At 35.3% G+C, this 26,334-nt stretch overlaps 1 protein-coding gene across 2 annotated transcripts in view; it reads right to left on the bottom strand.

The window, feature by feature from the left end:
* Positions 1-26,334, bottom strand: part of LOC128638266 (uncharacterized) — a 372,623-nt gene that overhangs the window by 194,494 nt on the left and 151,795 nt on the right. For both annotated transcript variants that reach the window (XM_053690131.1, XM_053690129.1), the window contains exon 2: positions 1,836-2,052. In XM_053690131.1, the coding sequence (XP_053546106.1) occupies positions 1,836-2,052 (217 nt within the window). The remainder of the gene's footprint in view (positions 1-1,835; positions 2,053-26,334) is intronic.

Here is a 26,334-nt window from a genome sequence, read left to right as displayed (position 1 = left end):
ATATTTAGCACACCATGTGTAATCTGGCCCAAAATAAGGTATCTTCATAGACTTAAAACATTAACACTTAAACCCATTTTTGTTCAGAACAAGGGCAATCCAGTTAATAGGGAACATTGGCCATATTTATTGATTCTAATTAAATTTGAAATTTTGACAAACATTCATTATGTATTTGTTGCAATTGAATATTGTGTTATTCTTTATTAAATGAAACTTTTAAATATCTGAATATGAACATTTGATTCTCTAACATCATAATATAAATATAAGGAATCAATACTTGAATGTGTATTGAAATGTTTTACACAAATACTGATTCAATGCTATATTCAGTACTTAAGTATCAACATTTGCTCTATGAAAACATTTGGATCACATAATTAATGTCAAGGGGAACATTCATTCTTTATCTCAAATGTTTAAAAACAAAAAAAAACAAAAAAAAACAATCCCTTAAGGCCATAAAATTCTGAATGTAATAAAAAAGGGTTTTTTTAAAAAACAAAAATAAATTTCATATCCTATGTACCATGATATAAAAAAAGATTTGCTTCTAAACAGGATTATAAAATCATCTAGCATTATCAATATTCTCTACAAATTTAGACAGTGTAAGAATATTTTTCACATACTTTAACTAAATCCCACAGCGGCCTTACAGATGACTTACCTGCTGGTTTAAGCAATATTATGCGGAACACTAAAGAATTGCCTACTTGGTTAGCTGCCAATTTGGTGGCAAATGTGCAATCATCTTAATTTATTTTTCTCATCGGTACCCTTAAAGCAACGTGACAACGTGTGCTAAAAGCTGATATGGCAAACTCAGTAGGATGTCCTTTTTAGCAAGCCTGTAAAATGTTACCAGCTGTGATGTCTTCATTTACATTTCATTACTAATATAGTCTTCCATTAACAGTAGTTTTTCCTACTGTGCGAGGCTGTTATTTTTTATGATAGAAAACTCTTTATCTAGCTGTCTTTTGATAGATACAAAAAATGAGTGTTACTTTATACATTGCTTGGAAGTGCTCCCTAGAGTTTTAACTGAATGTAAAGTCTGAGTGACATATATCACATAAAGAACTGTATATTTATTGAAGTGTTTAATTTGAAATCTACTCCTACACATTTTTTTCGCTTTAATTGTTACAAAATGTACTGCTTATTAATTAGAAATCAACATATTTGCTTTCACTAACATGCCAGGAGTTATATTATCTTTATTCCTAGAGAGGATGGTTTTGTAGCTAGTAATGTTTATAACTATTTTATGATGTGAACCAAACAGTCATCTAGACAATAAAATTAGTATTCATATAAGCTATAAAGAAAAGCCGAAGGCAAGTTTGCATCTATGTGCTCTTAAAACGGATTGCTTGTTTACATATAAAATAAAATTACATAATAAACTTTAAGTAGAGCTTAAGCTAGTGGTCGCCAATTAAAATCCTTTAAAGGGTTATTCAGTACTTTTATGCCTTATTAGTGGACCAGTTAAAAAACGATTTGAAATTAGTGTGTAAGTAGATTAAGGGGTTAAAGAGAGTGCAAATAATTTAAAGTGTTTGTTCTCTTTACTAGAAGAGCATGGACTGCAGGGGAGTATCACATGGCTCTGGGCTGTCAATCACAGTGTAACAAATAAATCTTGATTTAAAATGACAGACCTAGGGGGTGTGTCTGGGCAGCAAATTCAGAAGCTCCCAGGAAATTGATTATAATCTGCCATTTATCTTTGGATATTTGTTGCATTAATGCCTGAGAACACAAGATCCAACATTCTTATAATCTGCTGATTTTTTCAGTACAAAATTTATGAGTGTTAATACCTGGGACCTGTTGAGGACTTCTCATGAGACCAAAGTGGCGTGATGTTGCTTGATGCTGTGGCCCACTTGTTGGATAACCATTTTGCAAAATTGTCACAACACTTTGCTCTTGAGTGAGATAGTGTGCTTGAGTTAATAGAACAAACTGAACGTCATCCATCAAAAAAGTTTGAGTCTCTAGAGAATGATGGCGATAATGAAGCTCTGGTTGTGTGCCCTATGGAAGAAAAAGATTGTTTCAACCCAGAAACAGATTCCCAACATTGAAATGACAAGTCCTGATATGGCTACATTTTATGTTGATTGTGCATCTCTAGAGGGGCCCTCTGACTGATTAGCTGGGAGAGATTACATGGCAAGGGACTCCGATCACAGAGGTGTTAGCAGAAAAGTTTACTATAGACAAGGTTTTGGCAACCCAGCAGAATTGAAAAGACCAATGGACACTACTTATGAAGCTGAGTAAGTTTAGAGAGTCAAGAGTGCTAATGCATTATATTGAGACTGCTAATTTATTCTCTGACACCTGTTGCTGTGATGATCGTGGTTTTCAAATTTAAGGTATTAATACAGGACACTGCACTCACTTCCTCTCTGTCTGGTCTGTGGCTGTAGTTTTTTGTGACTGGGTAATGGAGGAATATTTATCAAGCCCTTGCAAAATAGCTTTATTCCTGTATTATCTAATTCTCTCACTTTTTAAATGACGACCCTGTGGTCTGCTATTTAGCTTCCATTTATCATTATTCTGCCCTGTAGTCCATACTACAAATGCTTTCCAAATAACTACTAATGACATTAACTTTTTGTTTTGTTTTTTCTTGCATGCGGCCAATAAGTTTATTGTGGCAAGTTCAGTCACAAAGTGTAAGTTATGTATACAGGGAGTGCAGAATTATTAGGTAAGTTGTATTTTTGAGGATTAATTTTATTATTGAACAACAACCATGTTCTCAATGAACCCAAAAAACTCATTAATATCAAAGCTGAATAGCTTTGGAAGTAGTTTTTAGTTTGTTTTTAGTTATAGCTATTTTAGGGGGATATCTGTGTGTGCAGGTGACTATTACTGTGCATAATTATTAGGCAACTTAAAAAAAAACAAATATATACCCATTTCAATTATTTATTTTTACCAGTGAAACCAATATAAAATCTCAACATTCACAAATATACATTTCTGACATTCAAAAACAAAACAAAAACAAATCAGTGACCAATATAGCCACCTTTCTTTGCAAGGACACTCAAAAGCCTGCCATCCATGGATTCTGTCAGTGTTTTGATCTGTTCACCATCAACATTGCGTGCAGCAGCAACCACAGCCTCCCAGACACTGTTCAGAGAGGTGTACTGTTTTCCCTCCTTGTAAATCTCACATTTGATGATGGACCACAGGTTCTCAATGGGGTTCAGATCAGGTGAACAAGAAGGCCATGTCATTAGATTTTCTTCTTTTATACCCTTTCTTGCCAGCCACGCTGTGGAGTACTTGGACGCATGTGATGGAGCATTGTCCTGCATGAAAATCATGTTTTTCTTGAAGGATGCAGACTTCTTCCTGTACCACTGCTTGAAGAAGGTGTCTTCCAGAAACTGGCAGTAGGACTGGGAGTTGAGCTTGACTCCATCCTCAACCCGAACAGGCCCCACAAGCTCATCTTTGATGATACCAGCCCAAACCAGTACTCCACCTCCACCTTGCTGGCGTCTGAGTCGGACTGGAGCTCTCTGCCCTTTACCAATCCAGCCACGGGCCCATCCATCTGGCCCATCAAGACTCACTATCATTTCATCAGTCCATAAAACCTTAGAAAAATCAGTCTTGAGATATTTCTTGGCCCAGTCTTGATGTTTCAGCTTGTGTGTCTTGTTCAGTGGTGGTCGTCTTTCAGCCTTTCTTACCTTGGCCATGTCTCTGAGTATTGCACACCTTGTGCTTTTGGGCACTCCAGTGATGTTGCAGCTCTGAAATATGGCCAAACTGGTGGCAAGTGGCATCTTGGCAGCTGCACGCTTGACTTTTCTCAGTTCATGGGCAGTTATTTTGCTCCTTGGTTTTTCCACACGCTTCTTGCGACCCTGTTGACTATTTTGAATGAAACGCTTGATTCTTCGATGATCACGCTTCAGAAGCTTTGCAATTTTAAGAGTGCTGCATCCCTCTGCAAGATATCTCACTATTTTTGACTTTTCTGAGCCTGTCAAGTCCTTCTTTTGACCCATTTTGCCAAAGGAAAGGAAGTTGCCTAATAATTATGCACACCTGATATAGGGTGTTGATGTCATTAGACCACACCCCTTCTCATTACAGAGATGCACATCACCTAATATGCTTAATTGGTAGTAGGCTTTCGAGCCTATACAGCTTGGAGTAAGACAACATGCATAAAGAGGATGATGTGGTCAAAATACTCATTTGCCTAATAATTCTGCACTCCCTGTATATATATATATACATACACAGTATCTCACAAAAGTGAGTACACCCCTCACATTTTGGTAAATATTTTATTATATCTTTTCATGTGACAACACTGAAGAAATGACACTTTGCTACAAGAGGATGATGTGGTCAAAATACTCATTTGCCTAATAATTCTGCACTCCCTGTATGAATAACTAAGAGCTCAGTTAAACTAAATTAGAAATTTTATTTTTGCTTCACACTACTTTCCATTTATTTAGGTAAATTAAATGTAACTTAACATGTAGATTTGCCCTATTTGGGGTTTATATCTTATTAATCCTACATGATAGACAGGCTCTGGAGCAAGATTGAGCTTTCTATGTGCTTTTATGCTTCTCAATACTATGACTACCATTGTGACGTTCTGTTGTATTCTGCAGTGCTATCCTTGCACCCTCTTTTATTTTAACAACCGATTGTCTGTAATATTTCTTGGCATGGTGTGAGGTGGAGGAGTTTAGAAAAGTGTTAGATAGTTTGTTGCTATTACTTCTTATTTTAGTCTATTTTGAGACATATACATTAATACTTACAAAGCCACATAACACAGACACCTTACCTAGCCCTATAAATTCCTCTATAAAAATAGTGACCTTGTAGCATTTTTCTTTATTCTGATAACAAGTTGTAAGCCTCCCAAGCTTCAGTTAGGCTAAGTTGTGAAACTGGTCTTATGTTACTATTTACTTGCATTGTGTTAACTACTGACCTTTGGTTCACTGATATTTGGCTACCCTCTTATATTCTGCTTACTCTCCTGTCCCTGTATGTTAATAGGTTAGAATGAAAGGTCAGTAAAGTCATAATTCGACATTCATGATTTAGACAGAGCATACAATTTGGAACAACTTTTCAATTTACTTCTATTCTATTATTTTGTTTGCTTCCTTCTCTTGTTATCCTTTGATTAAAGGTTTATCTAGATAAGCTCAGAAGCAGCAAAAAAAAAAAAAAGGTGTTTGTTTGCTACATATTTATACAGACTGTCATTGGTCACCAATGTGTTCAGTTAGAAACCGTATTAGTGTATTGCTGCTCCTTCAACAAGTTGATAATAGAAGTAAACTGGAACGTTGTTTAAAATGGTATGTTCTACCTAAATCATTAAAGACATTTTTTGGATTTCTTGTCCCTTTAATATTAAAAAGCTTTTACAGAGTCAACTTAAAAAAGAAACCCTTAAATTTAAAAACACTTTTAAACTAAACAATAAATTGTTAAGAAAATATCTGATAAATTATCTGATAAATGATTATCCGGTTACACAGAAATAAGAGAAAAATACCAATGATGACTTCAATATTTAAGGGGTATGTCCCTTGGCTGCAAATCCATATACATTTTGGTAAAAAAAAAATAATACAATTTTTAATGTTCTTTCAACATTTATTGTGTGCAGATCTTTTTTTTATCATAGTGCTTAATTATCTTTTTATTATACATACTGTATATAAAAATTAGTTTATGTTTATTTTGATGCATCATTGCGTATCTTTTTAAGATAAGCTTCATCTACCATGAAAAAAACAACACTTTTAGAACCAATTTTTTTTTCATTTTAGTTTCTGAGAACCAATAACTGAAACAAGCTTTAGTCAAGAGAATTTGCATTTTTTCAAAATGATAAATACCTCGTCTGCACACGCTGCAAGAAAATGAGATTAACTATAAAAGTTGGGTTTAGTGAGGATTTTCATATTAACGAGTTTAGGTTTCTTTTTCTCTCTAATTGATAATTAACCTTAAGTTGTTTTCAAGTATTTTTGGGAACAAAATTAATTTATGATTTAGACAAAAGCAAAGTGATCAATATAATTTCTAAGTGGATTATAGAAAGCTGAATAGAGCGGCAAATAGATAAAAAAAATAATATTTAGGATTTTGTGTTATTGTAAGAGATATTCAAAAACTAAAAACCAAAAAGACTAAATGCCAGATTATAAGTGGCGTGCTAGTGATATTCAATATCGATTGACCGCGCTACCACTGGCACACAACTTTGATATTACAAAAGTCAGACTTTGCTTAAACGCAGTCTATAAGGAGAAAGGTTTGAATTCACCGAAACATGACATTAAAGTTTTCCTTTGTATTTAAATCCAGGAAGTGTGAATTTCCATGGAAATGTTATATATATATATATATGATAAGTACTATGTGTGTATATATATATATATATATATATTGTGTATATACATATATATATATATATATATATATATATATATGAATAAAAAAAATGCAATATACATATATGAATTTACAGTTGAATCACAAGTAGATCGAATAGTTCACAATTATGAATTCTAGCCAATTTGTTGTTGTTTCCTAAAGTTAATAATACATGAAATGTATGTTAGTGTTTTTAATACATTTTTCTAGTATATTTTATATTTCATACCTTGTATATGTGCATGGATTTTTGAACGAAAGGTTACGTGTATACCTTTAAAGAACGGTTTGTACTATGTACTGAACGCCAGAATTTGGGGGCAGGTTTGTGTGACTAGATAAGTCAGAAAACACCGGCTCCCAAATCATCTTTGAGAAAACGCAAATAGGAGTGCGAAATGCGTCAGTTCACGTAACAGCTGCATCATCGCTTCACTGTGAGTTTGTCTTCACTCTACATTTGTAATGCATACTGAATAAATATTTTCAAGTTTTAATCCAAGGCTTTTGCATAATGTTTGCTTTATCTTTTGGACTTTACCCTTTACCTGTTCATGTTGGAGAATTATTTTCTTTTTTTACACTATATATATATATATATATATATATATATATATATATATATATATATATATATATATTAAAATAAAAAGAGCATTTTGTTTTATTTGAAGAACATCTGAATGTAAAGTATTCATAACTCACTTTGGGTTTAGCACAGTTGATCTAACACGGTTTCAGGTATTTTTTGTAGCAAAACATTTGCATGGACGCAATAAACCTGAAGTCCTGAAGTTAGCATGCATCAGTATTTCACTCATGCGCTTAACTTTCTATTTTCAACTTGTAATACGTGTGCTATTGCGGCCACACTTTTTTACCTTGTGCGCTGTTAGGCACGCTATTTATAATCTGGCCCCAAATGTTTTAAGACATCATAATTAAATAGGTGGATTTTTTCACTTCTAATTAAAATTGTGTTTAGTTTTTTTAATTTGTCTATTTTCTCTAGTGTTTCCAATCTCAATGTGACGTAAAGGTACAGTAGCATTTGAAATTCACAGCAGTAGATTTCAAATAATGTCCTCAATTTGAAATGTTCTTATTCTAAGCAATTGTAATCCATTTTCAGTACTGTAGTATTGGCTATAGAAAAACTATGTAGACAAGAGACAGCAGAAGAGATCAACTACCCATTTTTGGGTTGGTGCAAGAGAAAGTCCTGCCAATTTGAAAGGCAGCCTTGACATGGGGACAATTAAATTTGTTCATCAAAATGTTTATTTAGGAGTCAGTGAAGTACTTGGAATTTTAAACTTTAATAATAAAATTAGTCAATTACAGGAACACATGGCATTAATGCATATTATTGTTTAAGTTGAAAACCTGTATCCATAAACATTAAAGGGAAACTAGTCAAAATTAATCTTTCACAATTCAGGTAAAACCCACAATTTTAAACAAATTTCCAATTCAATTCCAGTATCTAAATGTACATACTTTTAGACCGCTCTATCATGTAACTGTGCAAATATCTTATAGTGGACTCTATTGCCTTTTGACTGTAATAAAGTTTATTTATAAAATTGAATGCACATATAATAACTGTTCGAGCAGCATTTGTTTTTTGTGGACTTTAAGATGTATATGACAATGGGATTATTTATTCCAGTATAACCTTTTCTAAACTTTGCTATACGCTTGTGTTAAACAAATCTCCCTATCTTTGTAGGAGTCTTTAGCACAGCTCTAGTGTAGACATTAAAAGGCTGAGAAACAGACTAAGGGTAGGACCTCAAAGTCTTCAATAGCAGTAAGCAGTATAGAAGACTTACTGTATACAATAGACTTAAAGGGACATGACACCCACATTTTTTCTTTCATGATTTAGAAAGAGAATGCATTTTTAAACATCTTTCTAATTTACTTCTATTATATAATTTGTTTTATCCTCTTGATATTCTTTGCTGAAAAACATATCTAGATATGCTCAGTAGCTGCTGATTGGTTGCTGCACATAGAAACCTCATGTGATTGGCTCACCCATGTGCATTGCTTTTTCTTCAACTAAGGATATCTAAAAAATGAAGCAAAATAAATACTAGAAGTAAATTGTAATGTGGTTTAAATTTGTACGTTCTATCTGAATCATGAAAGAAAGATTTTGGGTTAAGTAGCCCTTTAAAGAGAGAACTACTCATTTTACTTCCCTATACTCTTATACTCCATGATTGGAGTATTATATATAGCTTCTAGGAAGTATAAGGGTGGAATAGACTTAAAGAGGGAACTACTCAGTTGACTTCCATTTGCTCATATCCTCCATTTTTGAAATATGATATATACCTAATGGAAATTATAGAAGTGGAACTACTCAGATGAGTTCCATGAGCTCGTATCCTCCATGGTTGGAGTATGACATATAGCTAATGGGAAGAAAAGAAGTGGAATGGACTTAAAGAAGGAACTATTTAATTGAGTTCCCTATGCTCTTATTCTCCATGGTTGGAGTATAGCTACTAGGAACTATAAAAGTGGAACAGACTTAAAGAGTGAACTATTTAGCTAAGTTCCCTATGCTCTTATCCTCTATGGATGTAGTCTATAATACAGCCACTTACCACCTAGTACTGGGGGGGGGGGGCAGAAGGGCTGTAAGGTGATGATCCAGAACTGATCATCTGTAGGACTAAAGCACCTTCCTTAATGATGAAGAGTGGAGACTTGTTCAGGGTTCCACCAAAATTGTCGATTTGTAACATTATCACTGACTGTGATACATTATATTTTACATTTAGATTTTATTGCTACATTTAATTTATCATTAAGCAGCCATTGTAGGAAGCTTTAAGTTTTCATTTGAAATGCCGTATTTGTGTTATTCTAGCAGTATAATTCAGCACTCCATAGATTTATTTTTAACGTCAATCTGATTCCCCTTTAGAAAGTTTTGCTGCATACTTTCTATGCTTTGAAGGAGTCACATGATCCTTAATAATTTAAAACTATACTTCCTTCTAATTTCACCTAGCACGTTTTTATTAATTATAATGAATATTCTGATTTCTGTATTTAGGGTGTACAAGTTTTATAGTTTAAAAGTTAGATTTAAGCAATATTTTTATTTAGTTAAAGGAAAAGTAAACTAAATCAAGGCAAATGGTGATATAGAGTTCAAATTGCATGTTCTAATCTGTTAGCGAATGCAATTCCAAAACTAGTGACACTGTAATGCTATGTGTTTAATCCATGCAATCCAATCAGCAAATATTGATGCTGATTGGATCAAGTACAGTTTCCACTTTGGGCCAGCAGCAGTATGAGCGGGACTTTAAGCATAAACTAAACGATTAGCGGGGGGAGGGGGGGTTGAAAACACAGCATTACAGCATCACTGTTAAAAATACATTCTCTAATGGATTATATCATGTCATTTTTACACTATGGGCTCCATTTATTAAAGGGACACTGAACCCAAATTTTTTCTTTCATGATTCAGATAGAGCAGCAATTTTAAGCAACTTTCTAATTTACTCCTATTATCAATTTCTCTTTGTTCTCTTGCTATCTTTATTTGAAAAAGAAGGCATCTAAACTTTTTTTTTTTCAGAACTCTGAACAGCACTTTTTTATTGGTGGATGAATTTAGCCACTAATCAGCAAGAACAACCCAGGTTGTTCACCAAAAATGGGCCGGCATCCAAACTTACATTCTTGCATTTTAAATAAAGATACCAATAGAATGAAGAAAATTTGATACTAGGAGTAAATTAGAAAGTTGCTTAAAATTCCATGCTCTATCTGAATCACAAAAGAAAAAATTTGGGTTCAGTGTCCCTTTAAGCTGCTTTGGAGCCCCATCGTTTCAGGCTCGCCTGAAACGGAAGTTAAGAAGCAGCGGTTTTAAGACAGTGAATAGTATACGCTGTCGGCATTGACTATAAATCTGCCCTTTAAATAATGTAGTCAGGATGTCACTATAATATATAGTTATAGTATAAATGTTGTCTATGGTATATTACAGATCCTCTTCCTAATCAAGTAGAATCATAAGTTTATTGGGTAGACCTCTAAGCATATACTCTTGATTATAAGTCTCTTAAGAGACCATATAAACTTCAATTTAGAATGATAGATGGCATTGCTGCCCAAGTACACTACTTGCTTGTCCTTTAGAATAGAGGGAGGGGTAATTATGCACTTCTAATTCTCTGCCATAATCGTTATCCCATCCATACCTATGTGTTGAGAGCCTGGCTTCCCTTATTCTGATTCATACATATTGATAATGCACATGAAATACTTTTATCCATTCTACTAGTATAGACCCACTTGAGTCTACAGCTTTATATTTCACAGTATGGCTTGCCTTTTTCTGCATCCAGATGTTTGACAGTTATTAACTAATGTCTGTATGTCTTACAAGGGTACTCAGTTATTTAGCTATATGGCCCCATGTCTCTGTGCGACGCTATGCAACTCTTTCCTATATGCCACTTAAACTACTCTGTAGGTCATCCTCCTGCTTTGTTAAATCATAAGTTCAATATATTGAATTTACCATGTAGATAGCTTTGAATATTCTTGTGATTCTATGTTTAGCTAATTTACTTTACATTACCTTAAGCGGTGTTTACCTGCTCAAAAACATGACTACACTAATATTCGTTCATATTTCCCTATTTCTGTTACAATTATATTCTCATATCTACTAAGGGTCTCTGATATGACTTTTATGCCCCACCAGTTTTACCTGTATTTACCTGAGTCCATGAGTGGCCAGCTAAATAGTCATTCATGGAAGCTACTAAAATTGTACAAAATAGAGGTTTCAGAAGCTCATATGTTAGCAATCATTTTGCTTCTTACTTATATTCTTGTATTGTGTTTCATGAAAATGTTGTCATTTATGTTATGACATTTACTCTATGTTTTACTTATACAAAACCTCAATAAAAGATTATTTAAAAAATAATAATAATAATAATGTAGTCAAATTATGAATTTTGAAAGCCATCATTTTTTTCTTCAAAATGGTCTCTCAGTGTCTTTGTTTTAAAATGAGCAAGACAAGTGTGACAGCACAATCCGTCTTACAGAATCTGTAGCCTCTAGATTACGATGGAGTGAGCATGCTCTGGTTAAAGTATATGGGCCAGGCAATATAGCACCTGTTTGAACGGCAAATTATCTGTAATCAAAACAAATGCTTTAAAGCATTTACCACAATAGCCAACACAATAAAAAAGTAAGTATATTATAAAATTATTTTATTTTCACATACGATCTTAGTTATGAGAGATTACATTTTAATTTTAATGTTATGTTATAAAAACACAGGTTGTTTTTTTTGTAAAGTTTAGTAATAATTTCATTTTTTTACATTTGATACTCAAGGATAGTTGTTACTGTTCTTTAGAAACTCCTATTTATGCAGACAAGTGATCATATGAGGCAGCACAGGGGTGTGGCAATCCTACATTGTATGCCCCAACAGTAAAGAATGGCTCAAACACATAATCCTATAGACCACTATAAACACTTTTTGTATTTAAACACATAGCTATCTGTCTATCTGAAGTGAACATTATTCATAGGAAATCTGACTCAATGACAACTCAAGATAACTCACTAGCCAAAAAACCACATGGCCCAACTTGCATTACTATAGCAAGGTCTTCATCAAAAAGATTTGACACAGTCCTGGATTCCTGCTTTGTTTCACCAATTCATCCTCCATTAATAGAAGTTCTGACTCAATCTAAACTTCCTCTAATCCTTTTTCTTAATAATTTTGCCAACATTGGTATCTGCAAATCTTTCTACAACGACATACAAGTAAGTGTTATCTGGCCCAACATTGTGTCCTGGCCTAGTTTTCAATTCTGATATTTTACTTGGTTACATTTTACAATTTAAATGTAGTAGGACCATTCCAGTGTTAGCAGATATATGAGCGTATTCTATTTTTGTTAATGATACCTAATCCATAAATTCCGCTCAGCACCAAAGCTTTTGAATGTAATGCATGAAGTGCAAAGGGATGGCTACAAACACCAGTTCCATACAATCTAATAAAACAATTAATCCCAGCACTGAGGTACATATCTGTTTATTTCATATGAGTAAAAAAAAACTCTAGTAGTGTAGTAACAGAATAAATGGTAATCACAAGAGGGACCCTCCTCACATGTGGGTTTGAATGAGGAGGAGTAAGTGAATGAGTAGGGTCCCTCTTGTGATTGCCATTTATTCTGTTACCCCACTGCTAGAGTATTTTTGACTCATAAGAAATTAACAGATATATACTTCAATGCTGGGATTAATTGTTTTATTATATTGTATTAGTGTGGTTGGACTACATCCTATCCTGGGCACGGGGTATATTGAGATTGAATAAGGAGAGGCTGTGCTGTCACTCATTTAATATTACCTGTTCCATAAAGTTCCACAATAAATATAACCACACTCTCTATAAATCTTTATTTAAGTAGAATACAGGATTACAAACAAGCAACACCATATGGCTCGAAAAAGAGCATTGTATCCCCAAAATACTACTTCCTGTTATATGGACGTGAAACCAAAACATTTTCTTTTATTAGTCAGACAGAACACACATTTGAAAAAAAAGTTACCAATTTACTCTTATCATTAGATATGTGCATGGCGAAAAAATTTGGTTCGGATCGATTCAGAATTTTTTAAATTCCGGTTCGGATCGATTCGAATTTGGAAAATTTTGAATCGATTCGGTTCGGATTCATTTTGGATTCATTCGGATTAGAAGAAATTCGTCTGGATTCGGTTCGGAAATTCGGAATTTCGGTAAGTGTTAGGTGGGATTAGACTAATATTATTTACTGTATATTAGGTGTAACCCATAGCAGAGTGATATAACCTAATATACTGTACAATACTAGTGTAATCCATGGCCATCCGAATTTACTGAATAAATCCGAACTAATTCGGATTTATTCTGTAAATTTGGCAGTATTTTAATTCGGAAATTCGGTTCGATCCGAATCTCCGAATTTGCCGAATTTTCAGAATTTCCGAATTGATCCAAAACGAATTGCACATATCTACTTATCATCAAATTAATAGAAGTTAATTAAAAATGTGTTTAAAATTGTATGTTCTATCTGAATCATGAAAGAAACATTTGGGGTTTTATGTCGCTCTAATACTTTCAGTTATACACAAAAATAAATCAATCATTTCTAATTTATATAACATTGTCATTTTAGAGGGCTTTACAACTCACAAGGCTTCTAAACAGCAACTTGTAGATATACTGACAGTATCAGCAGACACAAAGAGGCCTATTTATCATATGTCTGTCGGACCTGTTCTGACAGTCAGGATCAGGTCCGCAAGACCTCGCTGAATGCGGCGAGCAATACGCTCTCTGTATTCAGCATTGCACCAGCAGCTCACAAGAGCTGCTGGTGCAATGCCGCCCCCTGCAGACTAGCGGCCAATCAGTCGCCAGCAGGGGGGTGTCAAACCTGATCGTACTCGATTGGGTTGAATTCCGGCGATTCCTGTCCGCCTCATCAGAGCAGGCGGACAGGTTATGGAGCCCCGGTCTTTAGACCGCTGCTTCATAGCTAGTGTTTCTGGCGAGTCTGCAGGCTCGCCAGAAACACGGGGCGTCAAGCTCCATACGGTGCTTGATAGAGAGGCCCCAAAGTCTGTAACTTTACCAGAATTGCTATTCTACAAAGAGAATAATAACGTTATATTTAGTGTGATTTTAAATGTATCTTTAGAAATAGAATTGCTATTGCTCAGAAAGCTACTAAACTAATAAATATTTTCCTTTTTGTCTTACTTAATAGGATTACTTGTTTCATGAATGCATAAGCTGTCGCGTAAGTCTATTTGAATGTAAAGCAGTTTATTAGACAACTATTGCTTGTGATATCTGCCAGCGCTTCTGCATTAGTAATAATAGTAATGATGAAGATCCTTGCTTAAAATCAAATTAAGGCTAGTTCTTCCCAAACGGTGCTCTAATGATTGTCAGATGGTTAAATCTGTTCCAAATTTGCCTTCCATCTGGGCAAAGCATTTTCCAGATAAATTGTTAGACTAAAGTGATCCAGCATTCATGCCACTGGAAATACCCAGGATATGCTGTCTTATTTTTATACACAGAATTTGTATCATGTTTTAAGAATCCTTATAATGTTCATATGAGAACAGAGGATGCTTATTGACCTCCATACCTTGTCTTCGTTTTCACAAGAAACATTAAAGGGACAGTTTACGTTAATTATTTCTCCCATTTAATTCAATCCCAATGATCTATTCTTCCTGCTCAAATGTATTGAATTGCATAATTTTTTTTTTAATAATTGATTTAATTATAGGAATATTTATTTAGATTAATTTAAATAATATTTAAGTTAGGGGGTGTTAGGGTTAGGGTTAGACTTAGGTTTTGGGGTTAATTCATTTAATATATTGGCGGCAGTGTAGGGGGGGGGTAGATTAGGGGTTAATCAATGTACTGTAGGTGGCGGCGGTGTACGGGGGCAGGATAGGGGTTAATAAATGTAATGTAGGTGGCGGCGGGGTCCGGGTGCGGCGGTTTAGGGGTTAAACAATTCATTTATTTGCGGCGGGGTCGGGATCGTCAGGATAGGGGTTAATAACTTTATGTAGGTGGCGGCGGTATAGGGGGCGGCAGATTAGGGGTTAATAGGTATAATGTAGGTGGCGGCGGGGTCCGGGAGCGGCGCTTTAGGGGTTCATATATTTATTATAGTTGCGGTGGGGTCCAGGAGCGGCGGTTTAGGGGTTAATAACTTTATTTAGGTGCGGGGGGCTCTGGGAGCGGCGGTTTAGGCGGTCAAACAGTATAGTTTAGTTTGGGTGCTTAGTGACAGGCTAGCAAGAAAGCTGAGCAGCTAGATCGATGACTGTCAGTGAACAACAGTCCACTGCTCATCGCTCCGTACTTGGTTTCTTGACAGTTTTTTTGATAACTTTGGTGAACGTAGTCAGGTCTGCGGCGGCGATGTTAGGCGAGCTTAGGCGAGTGTATTGGGCCGGCGAATGCAGGGAAATGCGGAGCTTCATAACTAGAGGCCCATATCTCATGCAGCATGTATTACACTAATATGGTGATCAATTTCATTTTCTATTTTTAAATACAGTATTTAAATTATAGCTACTTCCAAATGTTGCATAATTGATTATTACAGTAAATTCTGTTTGATTACTTTGCCATATTTCATATTCTGTTCATATTCCAGGAAGGTGGGAAACAATGTTTTGAAGGTATAGCCAGTTGGATTCGGCACCTCAAGATATCCTTCAATATTAGTTTGACACTTATGGGTATATACTGGTCTACTGACATTCCCCACATTGAAAAGTCTCCCCTAAACTGCTGGCCCCCACATCTAGAAGTCCCCACTACACTATTAACCCCTAAACTGCCAGCCCCCCTTTGCAAAGTAACCAACTGACATCTAAGCACCCTAACCTTGCACCCATTAAGTTAACCCAAAATAGACTAACCCTACCTTTACAAAAAAAAAAATAACTACCTTTAAAAAAGTAAAATCTTACCTGAGGCAGTAAAAAAAAAAAAAACCTTACCTTTAAAAGACAAAACAAAAAACTTCCATTACTGTTTTAAAAACAAAAAAACTGCAATAATGATTAACAAAAACTAAAAAAAATAATAACACTATTTAAAAAGAAACCCCAACATTACAAAAATTAAAAAACTGTAACGTTACAAAAATAAAAAAAACCTAACCATTACAAAAAATAACAAATTACCAAAATTAAAAATAGTTATGTCTATTATAACCCCCCTCCCAAAAAAAAACACCCAAAATTAAAAACCTATTCTAAAACTAAACTAAACTAAAATGTTGTAAAGGTAGTAACACACATACAGAAAGACAGAAACACACACAGACACACTCAGATACACACAACTGCACACACACAGACACCTACAGAAACACTCACATAGACTCACACAGAAACCCACAGAAACACTCACACACACACACAACTGCAAACACTCCCACAGACTCACTCATATACACACAACTGCGAGCACTCCTACAGAAACACTCAGTTACACACAAACGCACACACTCAAACAGACACATTCAGATACACACAAACGCACGCACTCATAGAGACACCCACATAAAGACTTACACACAGACACACACACAACTGCAAACACTCATACAGACACACTCAGATACGCACAATTGCAAACACTCATACAGACACACTCAGTTACACACAAACATACACACTCATACAGACACCCACATAAACACTTACACACATACACACACAACTACACACACTCATACAGACACACTCAGTTACACACAAACGCACACAATCAGACACACTCAGATGCACACAAACGTACACACTGATACAGACACATTCAGTTACACACAAACGCACACAATCAAACAGACATATTCAGAAACACAAATGTACACACTCATACAGACACCCACATAAACACTTACACGCACACACACACACATACACAACTACACACACTCATACAGACACACTCAGATACACACAATTGCAAACACTCATACAGACACACTCAGTTACACACAATTGCAAACACTCATACAGACACACTCAGATACAAACAAACGCACACAATCAAACAGACACACTCAGATACGCACATACTCACACAGACACATAGACAGACCCACGCTCTTTCCTTCTAAAACTTTTATGAAAAGATCATATCTAACTAGGAAGGGCCATCTATCCTGGCACTATAGAAGCACACATATACACCGTGTGCAGACACTATATATAGTGTGTTCTATTCTGGAACTATAATTATACTATAGTTAACAGTGAATTGCTATATTACCTTGCATTGTATATTCCTTGCTTTCTGAACACATGCTCCCCAATAACTATCACATTGTCTACTGGGGGAGAATGAAAGATGATATATATATTGCATTTTTTATTTTACAGTATTTCAGTACTATTAATATCCTGTATAAGAAGATATCATAAGTCCTAATAAAAACCCATAGTCTTGTTTTTGTTTTCAGAGCGCACCAAACCAGAAACTATGCTTTTTACAATAAATGTAATCGGATGGCAATAGTTCATTTTGAACTCACAATTGTGAAATACTGTTTTAAAGACAGTTATGAAGACGCCTGTACTAACAGTGACAATCATGGTGGTGCGAGTGTGCTCTACAGACAAGTATTCACAGAAAGTGATTGCTACACCTCATTTGTAGATGTTGGGGTCCTGATGTTTTTATAGATCTCTTTAGCAGTAAAATATATCACATACTCAACACATAAACACATGTAAATGACCTATACATATGAAAATTACCCGGTGCAAATGTAAATCACTCTATACTCTATGTATAAATGGGAGCCCTGCCCACTGCAGACAGATTGTACAATTGTGATGAATAGAGCTTTAATAAATCAATACCATGTATGTTAACAGACCTCTATGATGTCTCCTGTGGCTATTTCAGAGTGTTTTTAACATGGGTAACATAATAGAATCCAAAATTCCATTTTGGGGCTTTATCGAGTGCCTTGTGGCGTTTAATTTGAAAAGGTAAACCTGGTGTTGAAAACATGTAGAAAAGTCTCTTGAAAATGTATTGTGATCACTGAAAAATTTTCGGCTCCCTGTTAAAAATAAGCCTTTTTTTTTTGGGAGCCGTAAAGTGGTCTTTTAGCCACAAGAAGAGTTGAAAGGGAATCAGTTGGTAGAGTGTGATGGACCCCATTATTGGAATGACAATGTTATGTTATGTTTGTTTTCTTTAATTTAGGTTGTATCAGGAAATGCATGTTGCATACTGCAGTATTCCCTTTCATTGACTGATAGGGATAACTCCTACAATTGTATTTGTGAAGAAGAACAAGCCCCCAAAAGTATGCCCAGGAAAATTATGTTTATTCAGTAAAGAACTGAATTAAAATAAAACTGCCACATCTTTTTAAATTACTACAACAGTAAAACATTATTCCTTTAAATCAAATTAATCCTTGAGATGACAAGTTATTATACACTAAACTTTATGTAGTAAAAGGACAAAGTGACAGTGCATATAGGTCATTTTGAATAACATAAAATATTAAATGATTTGTATTGATATTTCATGAAAATAATAAACAAAACTTCTATGATGCAATTCTTAGCCATAGACAAATGTGACTCTTCCAGTGTGAAATACAGAATTCAGAGGACTCATAAACTTTTAAGTTACTCATAAAAAAAAGTCTCTATGAGCAGATGGTGCAGTTGATGCCCTGGATCCTTGGAATTAGATGTTTGCTGTGAAATCATTTTTTAATTCATTGGAAGTACTGATTGAGATGGCAGAAGCTGACGAAGAGAATAAACAAAATCCGTCTGCATAATCCATATTGCTTCGCTAGGGCTCCCCGCAGGATTCCGTTTGTGTTCTACAAATATAAGCCAAGTGAACTTTGTGTGATTAACAGAACACAGCTCTTTTTATAACAGCGTCATTAGGAATGTCAAAAAAGATGAGTTATCAAAGGAAAATGTGCATCTCAGCAATGCACACAAAGAAGCTTGATTATTCCCATAAAGTAATGATTATGGTTTTCTATTCTGAAACTTCACATTACCCTAAGAAAGGCAGTGTTATCATGAACATTATTTTGCTGTATGCATGAAAAAGAAACTTTTTATGTATTCAGATCAGATATTATCTCCATTTTTCTCTGTTGTAGGAGAATGAGATAAAAACGTGTTTATAATTATTAGTGTCACAATCTCATTGTGTAATTTATTATATGTATTTTTTCATAGATGAGAGGGCCTGTGTTATTTTATTAATTGGTTTTAACAACTTTAAAAGCTAAAATAATAACAATCATCTTCTACAACTTTCTGCTAGTGTTACCATTGAGGTTTAGATTTTAAATGATAAAATAGAAAGTAAGTATTCTTGGTTAATGTGTTTTTCCACAAGGCTTAACTGGGAATGGTTGCATGACCTGGCTATTAAACCCCATGATACTGGGGCAATAAAGTGAAGTGTAACTTGGGTATAATCAATGCCAAGGAACAGATCAAAATCCTATAACAGAAGGGGGGCTCTGACCAATATCTAAAGGATAAAAAAACATTGCTTCCTTCAAGCTAATTACATATTTCATATTTTAATAGCAAACAAAGCCAACACATTTTTGAATTCACAAAATAAATAAAAAAACTAAACATAGAATATTTTGACTTTATTTATAATACTATGGGGCCTATTTATCAAGCTCCGAACGAAGCTTGATGCCCCGTGTTTCTGGCTCGCCAGAAACAGCAGTTATGAAGCAGCGGTCACAAAGACAGACATCGCCGGGAAATTAACCTGATCGAGTACGATCGGGTTGATTGACACCCCCCTGCTGGCGGCCCATTGGCCGCGAGTCTGCAGGAGGCGGCGTTGCACCAGCAGCTCTTGTGAGCCGCTGGTGCAATGCTGAATAAGGCGAGCGTATTGCTCGCCGTATTCAGTGAGGTCTGGCAAACCTGATCCGCACTGTCGGATCAGGTCCGCCAGACCTTGATAAATAGGGGCCTATAAATTTAGGAAGAAATGTAATTTATTTGAATTAATTATAAGCAGTAGCACGACCCAGTCCGATCTTGGAGCATAGATCTAATGTATTATGTTAATGTCAGCATGCTAATTCTTACCAAGCGTCACACTAAAAGAATGTAAAATAATAGCAGACTTACATATGTAGAGAGGATATTTTTATGTTTTATAATTATGACATGAAGGCTGTGATAATTCAGTGGAGATACACAGCCTAATTGTGTATGTATAAATGGTCTATTATCCTGATGACTTTGTGTAGCCAAAGGCTTATGGAAAATATACAACATGTAAAGAATTTTTCACTTAACAGAGATGTTTGTTAAGTAGATTTTCTTTTGCATTAAGCATGACTTTATTTCTACCTAATTAGAAGACATTAACAGAACATACAAGCGCCAGCAAATCTTCCAGCAGAGCTCAACATTCTCAGATATTTATTCTGTAAGAACAAAAACCATAAATGAAGCATATTTACTCTCTTTATGGTGCTGTACACCTGCACTGTAAAAATAACTATTTTTTTCCGTTCAGCTGCCTGTGTGGATAGGAAACTGCTATATGTCTCATAGCTTTAGCAATTCCATGTTGTCCTATTTTGTCGTTGTCCCTCCCCTCTCTGAAGTCAGCAGCAACCACAGTTTTCATCAAATGTATAGGTTTTTATGTTTCTTTTTTCTTTATACAGTTGCATCTCTTATGTGCCATTTAGAGCTTCCTGGATACATTTAGGGTCGGATTACAAGTGGGTCCCTATTTAGTGCTTTTGTTAGAGTACGAATTGTGCTAGAATTGAATCTTGTGTGTGAGTCGGGTTGTGCTTGTATTATGAGTTGAAAGTAAACTGTTATTGCACTTGCGCTAACCCGACACGCGCAAAAAGCCAAACTTAGAATGTCGCGTGCGCAATAACATATTCCCCCAATGGAGAAAAAAAGTGGGGAAAAAAATAACACCCCACACGCACGCAAACCCGATCGCGTATTCTCATGTGCGTTTCACATTCTAATATTCTTCACATAACAAAATATGTTCTATTTATTCATAAATACATATTTCTACTTATATCTGATGGTATATTGGTAACATATCTAGACCTATATAAATTGGTGACTATAAATAGGTAGATATATATATTTATTCTAGGAATATCTGTTTAGAAATACTTAAAACATATTCTGATATGTGCTGAACATTGGAATGCAAAATATTTACATTAAATACATAGTCAAACACTTTATAAAATATGAATATTGCAGAAATATGATTTTACATGTTTTCATCTACTTAACTGCAAAGGGGTCCAATGCACACATACACATGCACTCACATATATATATATATGTGTGTGTGTGTGTGTGTACATATGTATTGATGTGTTTATATGTGTATATATGTCTGTAAATACATATATACACATATAAATACATAAATACATTTTTATACATATAGACATAAATATCTTTAGACATATATATATATATAGGTATCTAAATGTTAAATCCCTTTGCCTGCCTTTTTTTCTAACACCTGAGATCTCATATCTTTGAGCCCTTATAACTTTTTTGAGCAATATTTTTAATAATTTTTATTAGCGTTATTATGAGTGTAAGTGTATTGTGTAATGTATTTTTGATGTGTTTTGTGATACTTTTTTGTTTCGCAAAACAGTTAACCACAGCTCTGAGGACGCCCTAACCCGAGCGTTAACTTCAATTGTGCTCAAGCAATCGTGTTTATTTTCAAATTGTAATACGGGTGCATTTCAACTTGCACACAAACGAACACGAAAACCCGATATCGCTTGTGCGCAAACATTTGCGCTCCACTCATAATCTGCCCTTAGCTGGAAATCTATAATAACATGAACATGTTTATAACCTTAATGGCAAATCAAGTCATTGAGGTATGCGTCAGTCTAAGAAATAGTTTTAGGTTTATTAAGAATAAGCATATTTTGTAAGTGCCAAGATATAATAGTATCCAAAAAAGGTGATAAACTGAGGTCCTAAAGGACACCATTAATCGTATTTATAATCTGTTCTACTTTTAGTTAAATGTCATGTTTATTGACTTCAAGCAGAAATTAAAATTATCACCAGATTGTCTGTTCTTAGTTAAAGGGACAGTGAAATCCAAAAAAAATATTCATAGTTCAAATAGGGCATGTGATTTTAATCAACTTTCCAATTTACTTTTATCACCAATTTTGCTTTGTTCTCTTGGTATTCTTAGTTGAAAGCTAAACCTAGGAGGTTCATATGCTAATTTCTTAGACCTTGAAGGCTGCATTTTGACAGTTTTTCACCACTAGAGGGCATTAGTTCATGTGTTTCATATAGATAACATTGAGCTCATGCACATGAATTTACCGAGGAGTGAGCACTGATTGGCTAAAATGCAAGTCTGTCAAAAGAACTGTAATAAGGGGGCTGTCTGCAGAGACTTAGATGCAAGGTAATTACAGAGGTAAAGCATGTATTAATAGAACTGTGCTATGCAAAACTGGGGAATTTGTAATTAAGGGATTATCTATCTTTTAAAACAACAACAATTCTGGTGTTGACTGTCCCTTTAATAAATACAAATTTAGTTTTCTGAATAGTAAGTTGTCCACTGTTCAACATACTTAAAGGAACAGGATATAAAGTATAGTAAAGCATAAAATGTTGCACCAAATGGAAAACATTTACAGAGTAAATAAACCTTTATTGTAGAAGTCACAACAGTAAAGCACCAATGCTACACATCTTCAAAAAAGTATTAGAAAGCTGTACGCGTTTCAGTGGATATACCGCAAAAGCAAAAATCACTAAAAGAGCTGTTTTGAGTGATTTTTATTTCTGGTCTTGAGAAAGGAATTATATCAGCTGAAAGTTTTAGAGCTTTTTAATACGTTTATAAAGAGGTGTAATGTTGTCATTTTCACTGTTGTGAATTCAGCAATAAAGGAAATAATTTCACTTTTAGGGCTACATGTGCTAAGTAGCCCAATCTGTCCCGGAGTCCATGCAGGGCAGGTTTGCATATGTGAGCCTTCTTCCCGCAATCTAAGAAGCAGAGGTCATTAGACTGCTTGTAATATGCGCTCCACTTCCAACGTGCACAAATACTCACAATAACCCCGTTTCGCTTGCACACAACAGTTAGCTCATCACTCGTAATCTACCCCACAATTAGGTCCATAAGTATTTTGTCTTTGCTAAATTAGTTATTTTAGTGTTTAGAAAACAAATATTTGTTTTCTCCTCAGAGCAGGTGGACGGGTTATGGCGCTGCGGTCGTTAGACCGCTGCTTCATAACTGGTGTTTCTGGCGAGTCTGAAGGCTCACCAGAAACACGGCCCTTCAAGCTCCATACAGACCTTGATAAATGGCCCCATAGCATGCAATATTAAGCAACCTATTACTTTACGTCTATTATCGATTTTTAAGTTCTCTTGTTATCTTTTGTTGAAAAGCAGGGATGTAAGCTAAGGAGAATGCATGTTTTTAGAGCACTATATGGCAGCAGTCAAAATATATTTTTTGAGATTCATATCCCTTTAAAGTACAGACTGTCAGTTTTAATTTGAGAGTATTTACACTTCTTTGCCTTGTTGTTTTGCAGTATGTCTTGGGTCATTGTCTTATCTGTACTGTGAAGCGCTTGTCCTATAAGATTTGCAGCATTTGGCTGAATTTGAGCAGATAGTATAGCCTTGTACACTTCAGAATTCATCCTGCTACTTCTGTAAGCAGTCACCTTAACAAAAAACAATAGTGACCCGGTTTCATCGGCAGCCATACATGCCTATGCCATAACACTGCCTACACCATGTTTCATAGATATGGGATGCTTCAAATCATAAGCAGTTCTTACGCTTCTCCAAACTCGTATCTTCCCATCATTCTGTTACAGGTTAATCTTTTATTTATTTGCCAAAAATATTATTCCAGAAATGGGGTGATTTTAATATACATTTTCTGATCGGGCCTTCCTATTCTTGAGGTCTACCAATGGTTTGCACCTTGGGCCTTCCTATTCTTGAGGTCTACCAATGGTTTGCTTCTTGGGCCTTCCTATTCTTGAGGTCTACCAATGGTTTGCATCTTGGGCCTTCCTATTCTTGAGGTCTACCAATGGTTTGCACCTTGGGGTAATTGCTGTGTATTTACTTTCATGTCTTAAAAAGTGTTACATTTTACAACAGTATTTTGGATTGAGCTTGAGTGCAACAGTTAACTCCCTTTTGACATTGGTACGTCTACGTCCTGGATAGTGTTCTTGACTTGGCTAGATGTTGTCAAGGGGGATTTTCTTCCCCATGGAAAGAATTTTGTGTTGTGACCATGCACGGTTGTTTTCTGAGGTCGTTCAGGTCTTATGGTGTTGCTTAGTTTAACAAGGTGTTCCATCTTTTTAGGAATCTGTCATGTTTGGGGTCACTCCTAATGTTTCTGCTATTTCTCTTATGGGTTTGATTTGTTTTCCAGCCTAAATGATGAGCTAATTTAATTTCCTTGACAGTTTTGTGGACCTAATATTGAGAGTTAACAGCAAAAGCTTCTAAATGCAAAGCCCACATTTGGAATAAACAAATGAAGTAATGAGGAAACAGTCCGCACTTGACCAATTGTCCAAATACTTTTGGTTCCTTAAAATTGAGGTGAGTACATATAAAAAGATGCTTATTAAATTTGGATTTAAATACTCTTAAATTAAAGCTTGCAGGCTGTACTTTAAGTCAAATTTAATTGTAGCACTTCAATATTTTTTCCTTAAAAGCTAAAATAACAATAACTTAATCAATGTCTAAATACTTATGGACCATGCTATAAATGTAAAACATTTATACATATTTTACCTCCATACATGCCAGCCATAGTTCTTTAATACAAACAAATACACATTGTAAAGGCAAAATTAAATTGTTGGTAAAGTTCATTGCTCTGCACAATAGCATTAGAGGTATCATCAAAAATAAACATCACTTTTATACTTTTTAATTTATAACTTTTATTCATTTTTTTTAAACTGCCAAATAAACCTCTTATTGCAGATACTGTCATTATATTTGGGATGCCACTCCTCCACCTGACGCCGATGTCCACTTCCCCCCCACTGACGTCTCACTAAGTGTGATGCGGGAATCCAGACCCGTTGCTCAGTGTGCCTAGAGGGATATGGCTGCACCTCACTGACGAGGCCCACAATAGGCCGAAACGTACGTTTGGGGTTTGGCAGTTTCTCTCGTTCAGAGAGGGATTGCCTGGTATTTTGGGGCTGGACTGCACTGTTAAGTCAGGTTCAGACTGATATGCTACAGGAAAGTTCTTCTCTGTGAAAGGCACATATTGAGCAAAAAGAGGCTGCTTCTTGGGTGGTAACTAGCCATAGAACAAGCTATTATGCTATTGTTCATTCCCAGGTTGAGCGCTTCTCTCTTTTTATTTATGCAAATTATGACACTTAGGGAAGTCTCCCTAAGTGTGATGCGGGAATCCAGACGTGGATCCGTTGCTCAGTGTGCCTAGAGGAATATGGCTACACCTCACTGACGAGGCCCACAATAGGCCGAAACGTATGTCTGGGGTTTTGCTGTTTCTCTCGTTCAGAGAGGGATTGCCTGGTATTTCGGGGCTGGACTGTACTGTGAAGTCAGGATCAGACTTATATGCTTCAGGAAAGTTCTTCTCTGTGAAAGGCACATGTTGAGCAAAAAGAGGCTGCTTCTTGGGTGGTAACTAGCCATAGAACAAGCTATGCTATTGTTCGTTCCCAGGTTGGGCGCTTCTCTCTTTTTATTTATTTGTATCTGATATCTAATTGATCTCCTGGCCATTAGGCGCCCAACCCTCCAGAAAAAAACCTCATTCGTAAGTAATGCGCATGTGCTTCTTTTCACCCTGATCCCAGTGCTCTTGGATGACTACGTAGAGAGTGGGTGGGACCACTCTCTACGTCACAGGCAATCAATAGGGGGTGATGGAAGGACCAGTAAATACTTGGATATAAAATATAATTTAAAAAACTTAGAGATAATTACAAAATAAATAAAAATAAACTACTATAGTACACAGTATATCATAATGGTAACCTAATGAGCTATTCCAGAAAGCTCAAATTTACCATCACTTTAATCTGGGTACCATTTATAGTTTATATGTAACATATTCTAAAGCTATTTACCATTAAAAAATATTTTTCTCTCACTATTTTCATATGCAAGTACTAG

Source organism: Bombina bombina, chromosome 8, assembly GCF_027579735.1.
Source record: "Bombina bombina isolate aBomBom1 chromosome 8, aBomBom1.pri, whole genome shotgun sequence".
NCBI lineage: Eukaryota > Metazoa > Chordata > Amphibia > Anura > Bombinatoridae > Bombina > Bombina bombina.
This window is presented reverse-complemented; position numbering and strand designations above follow the sequence as displayed.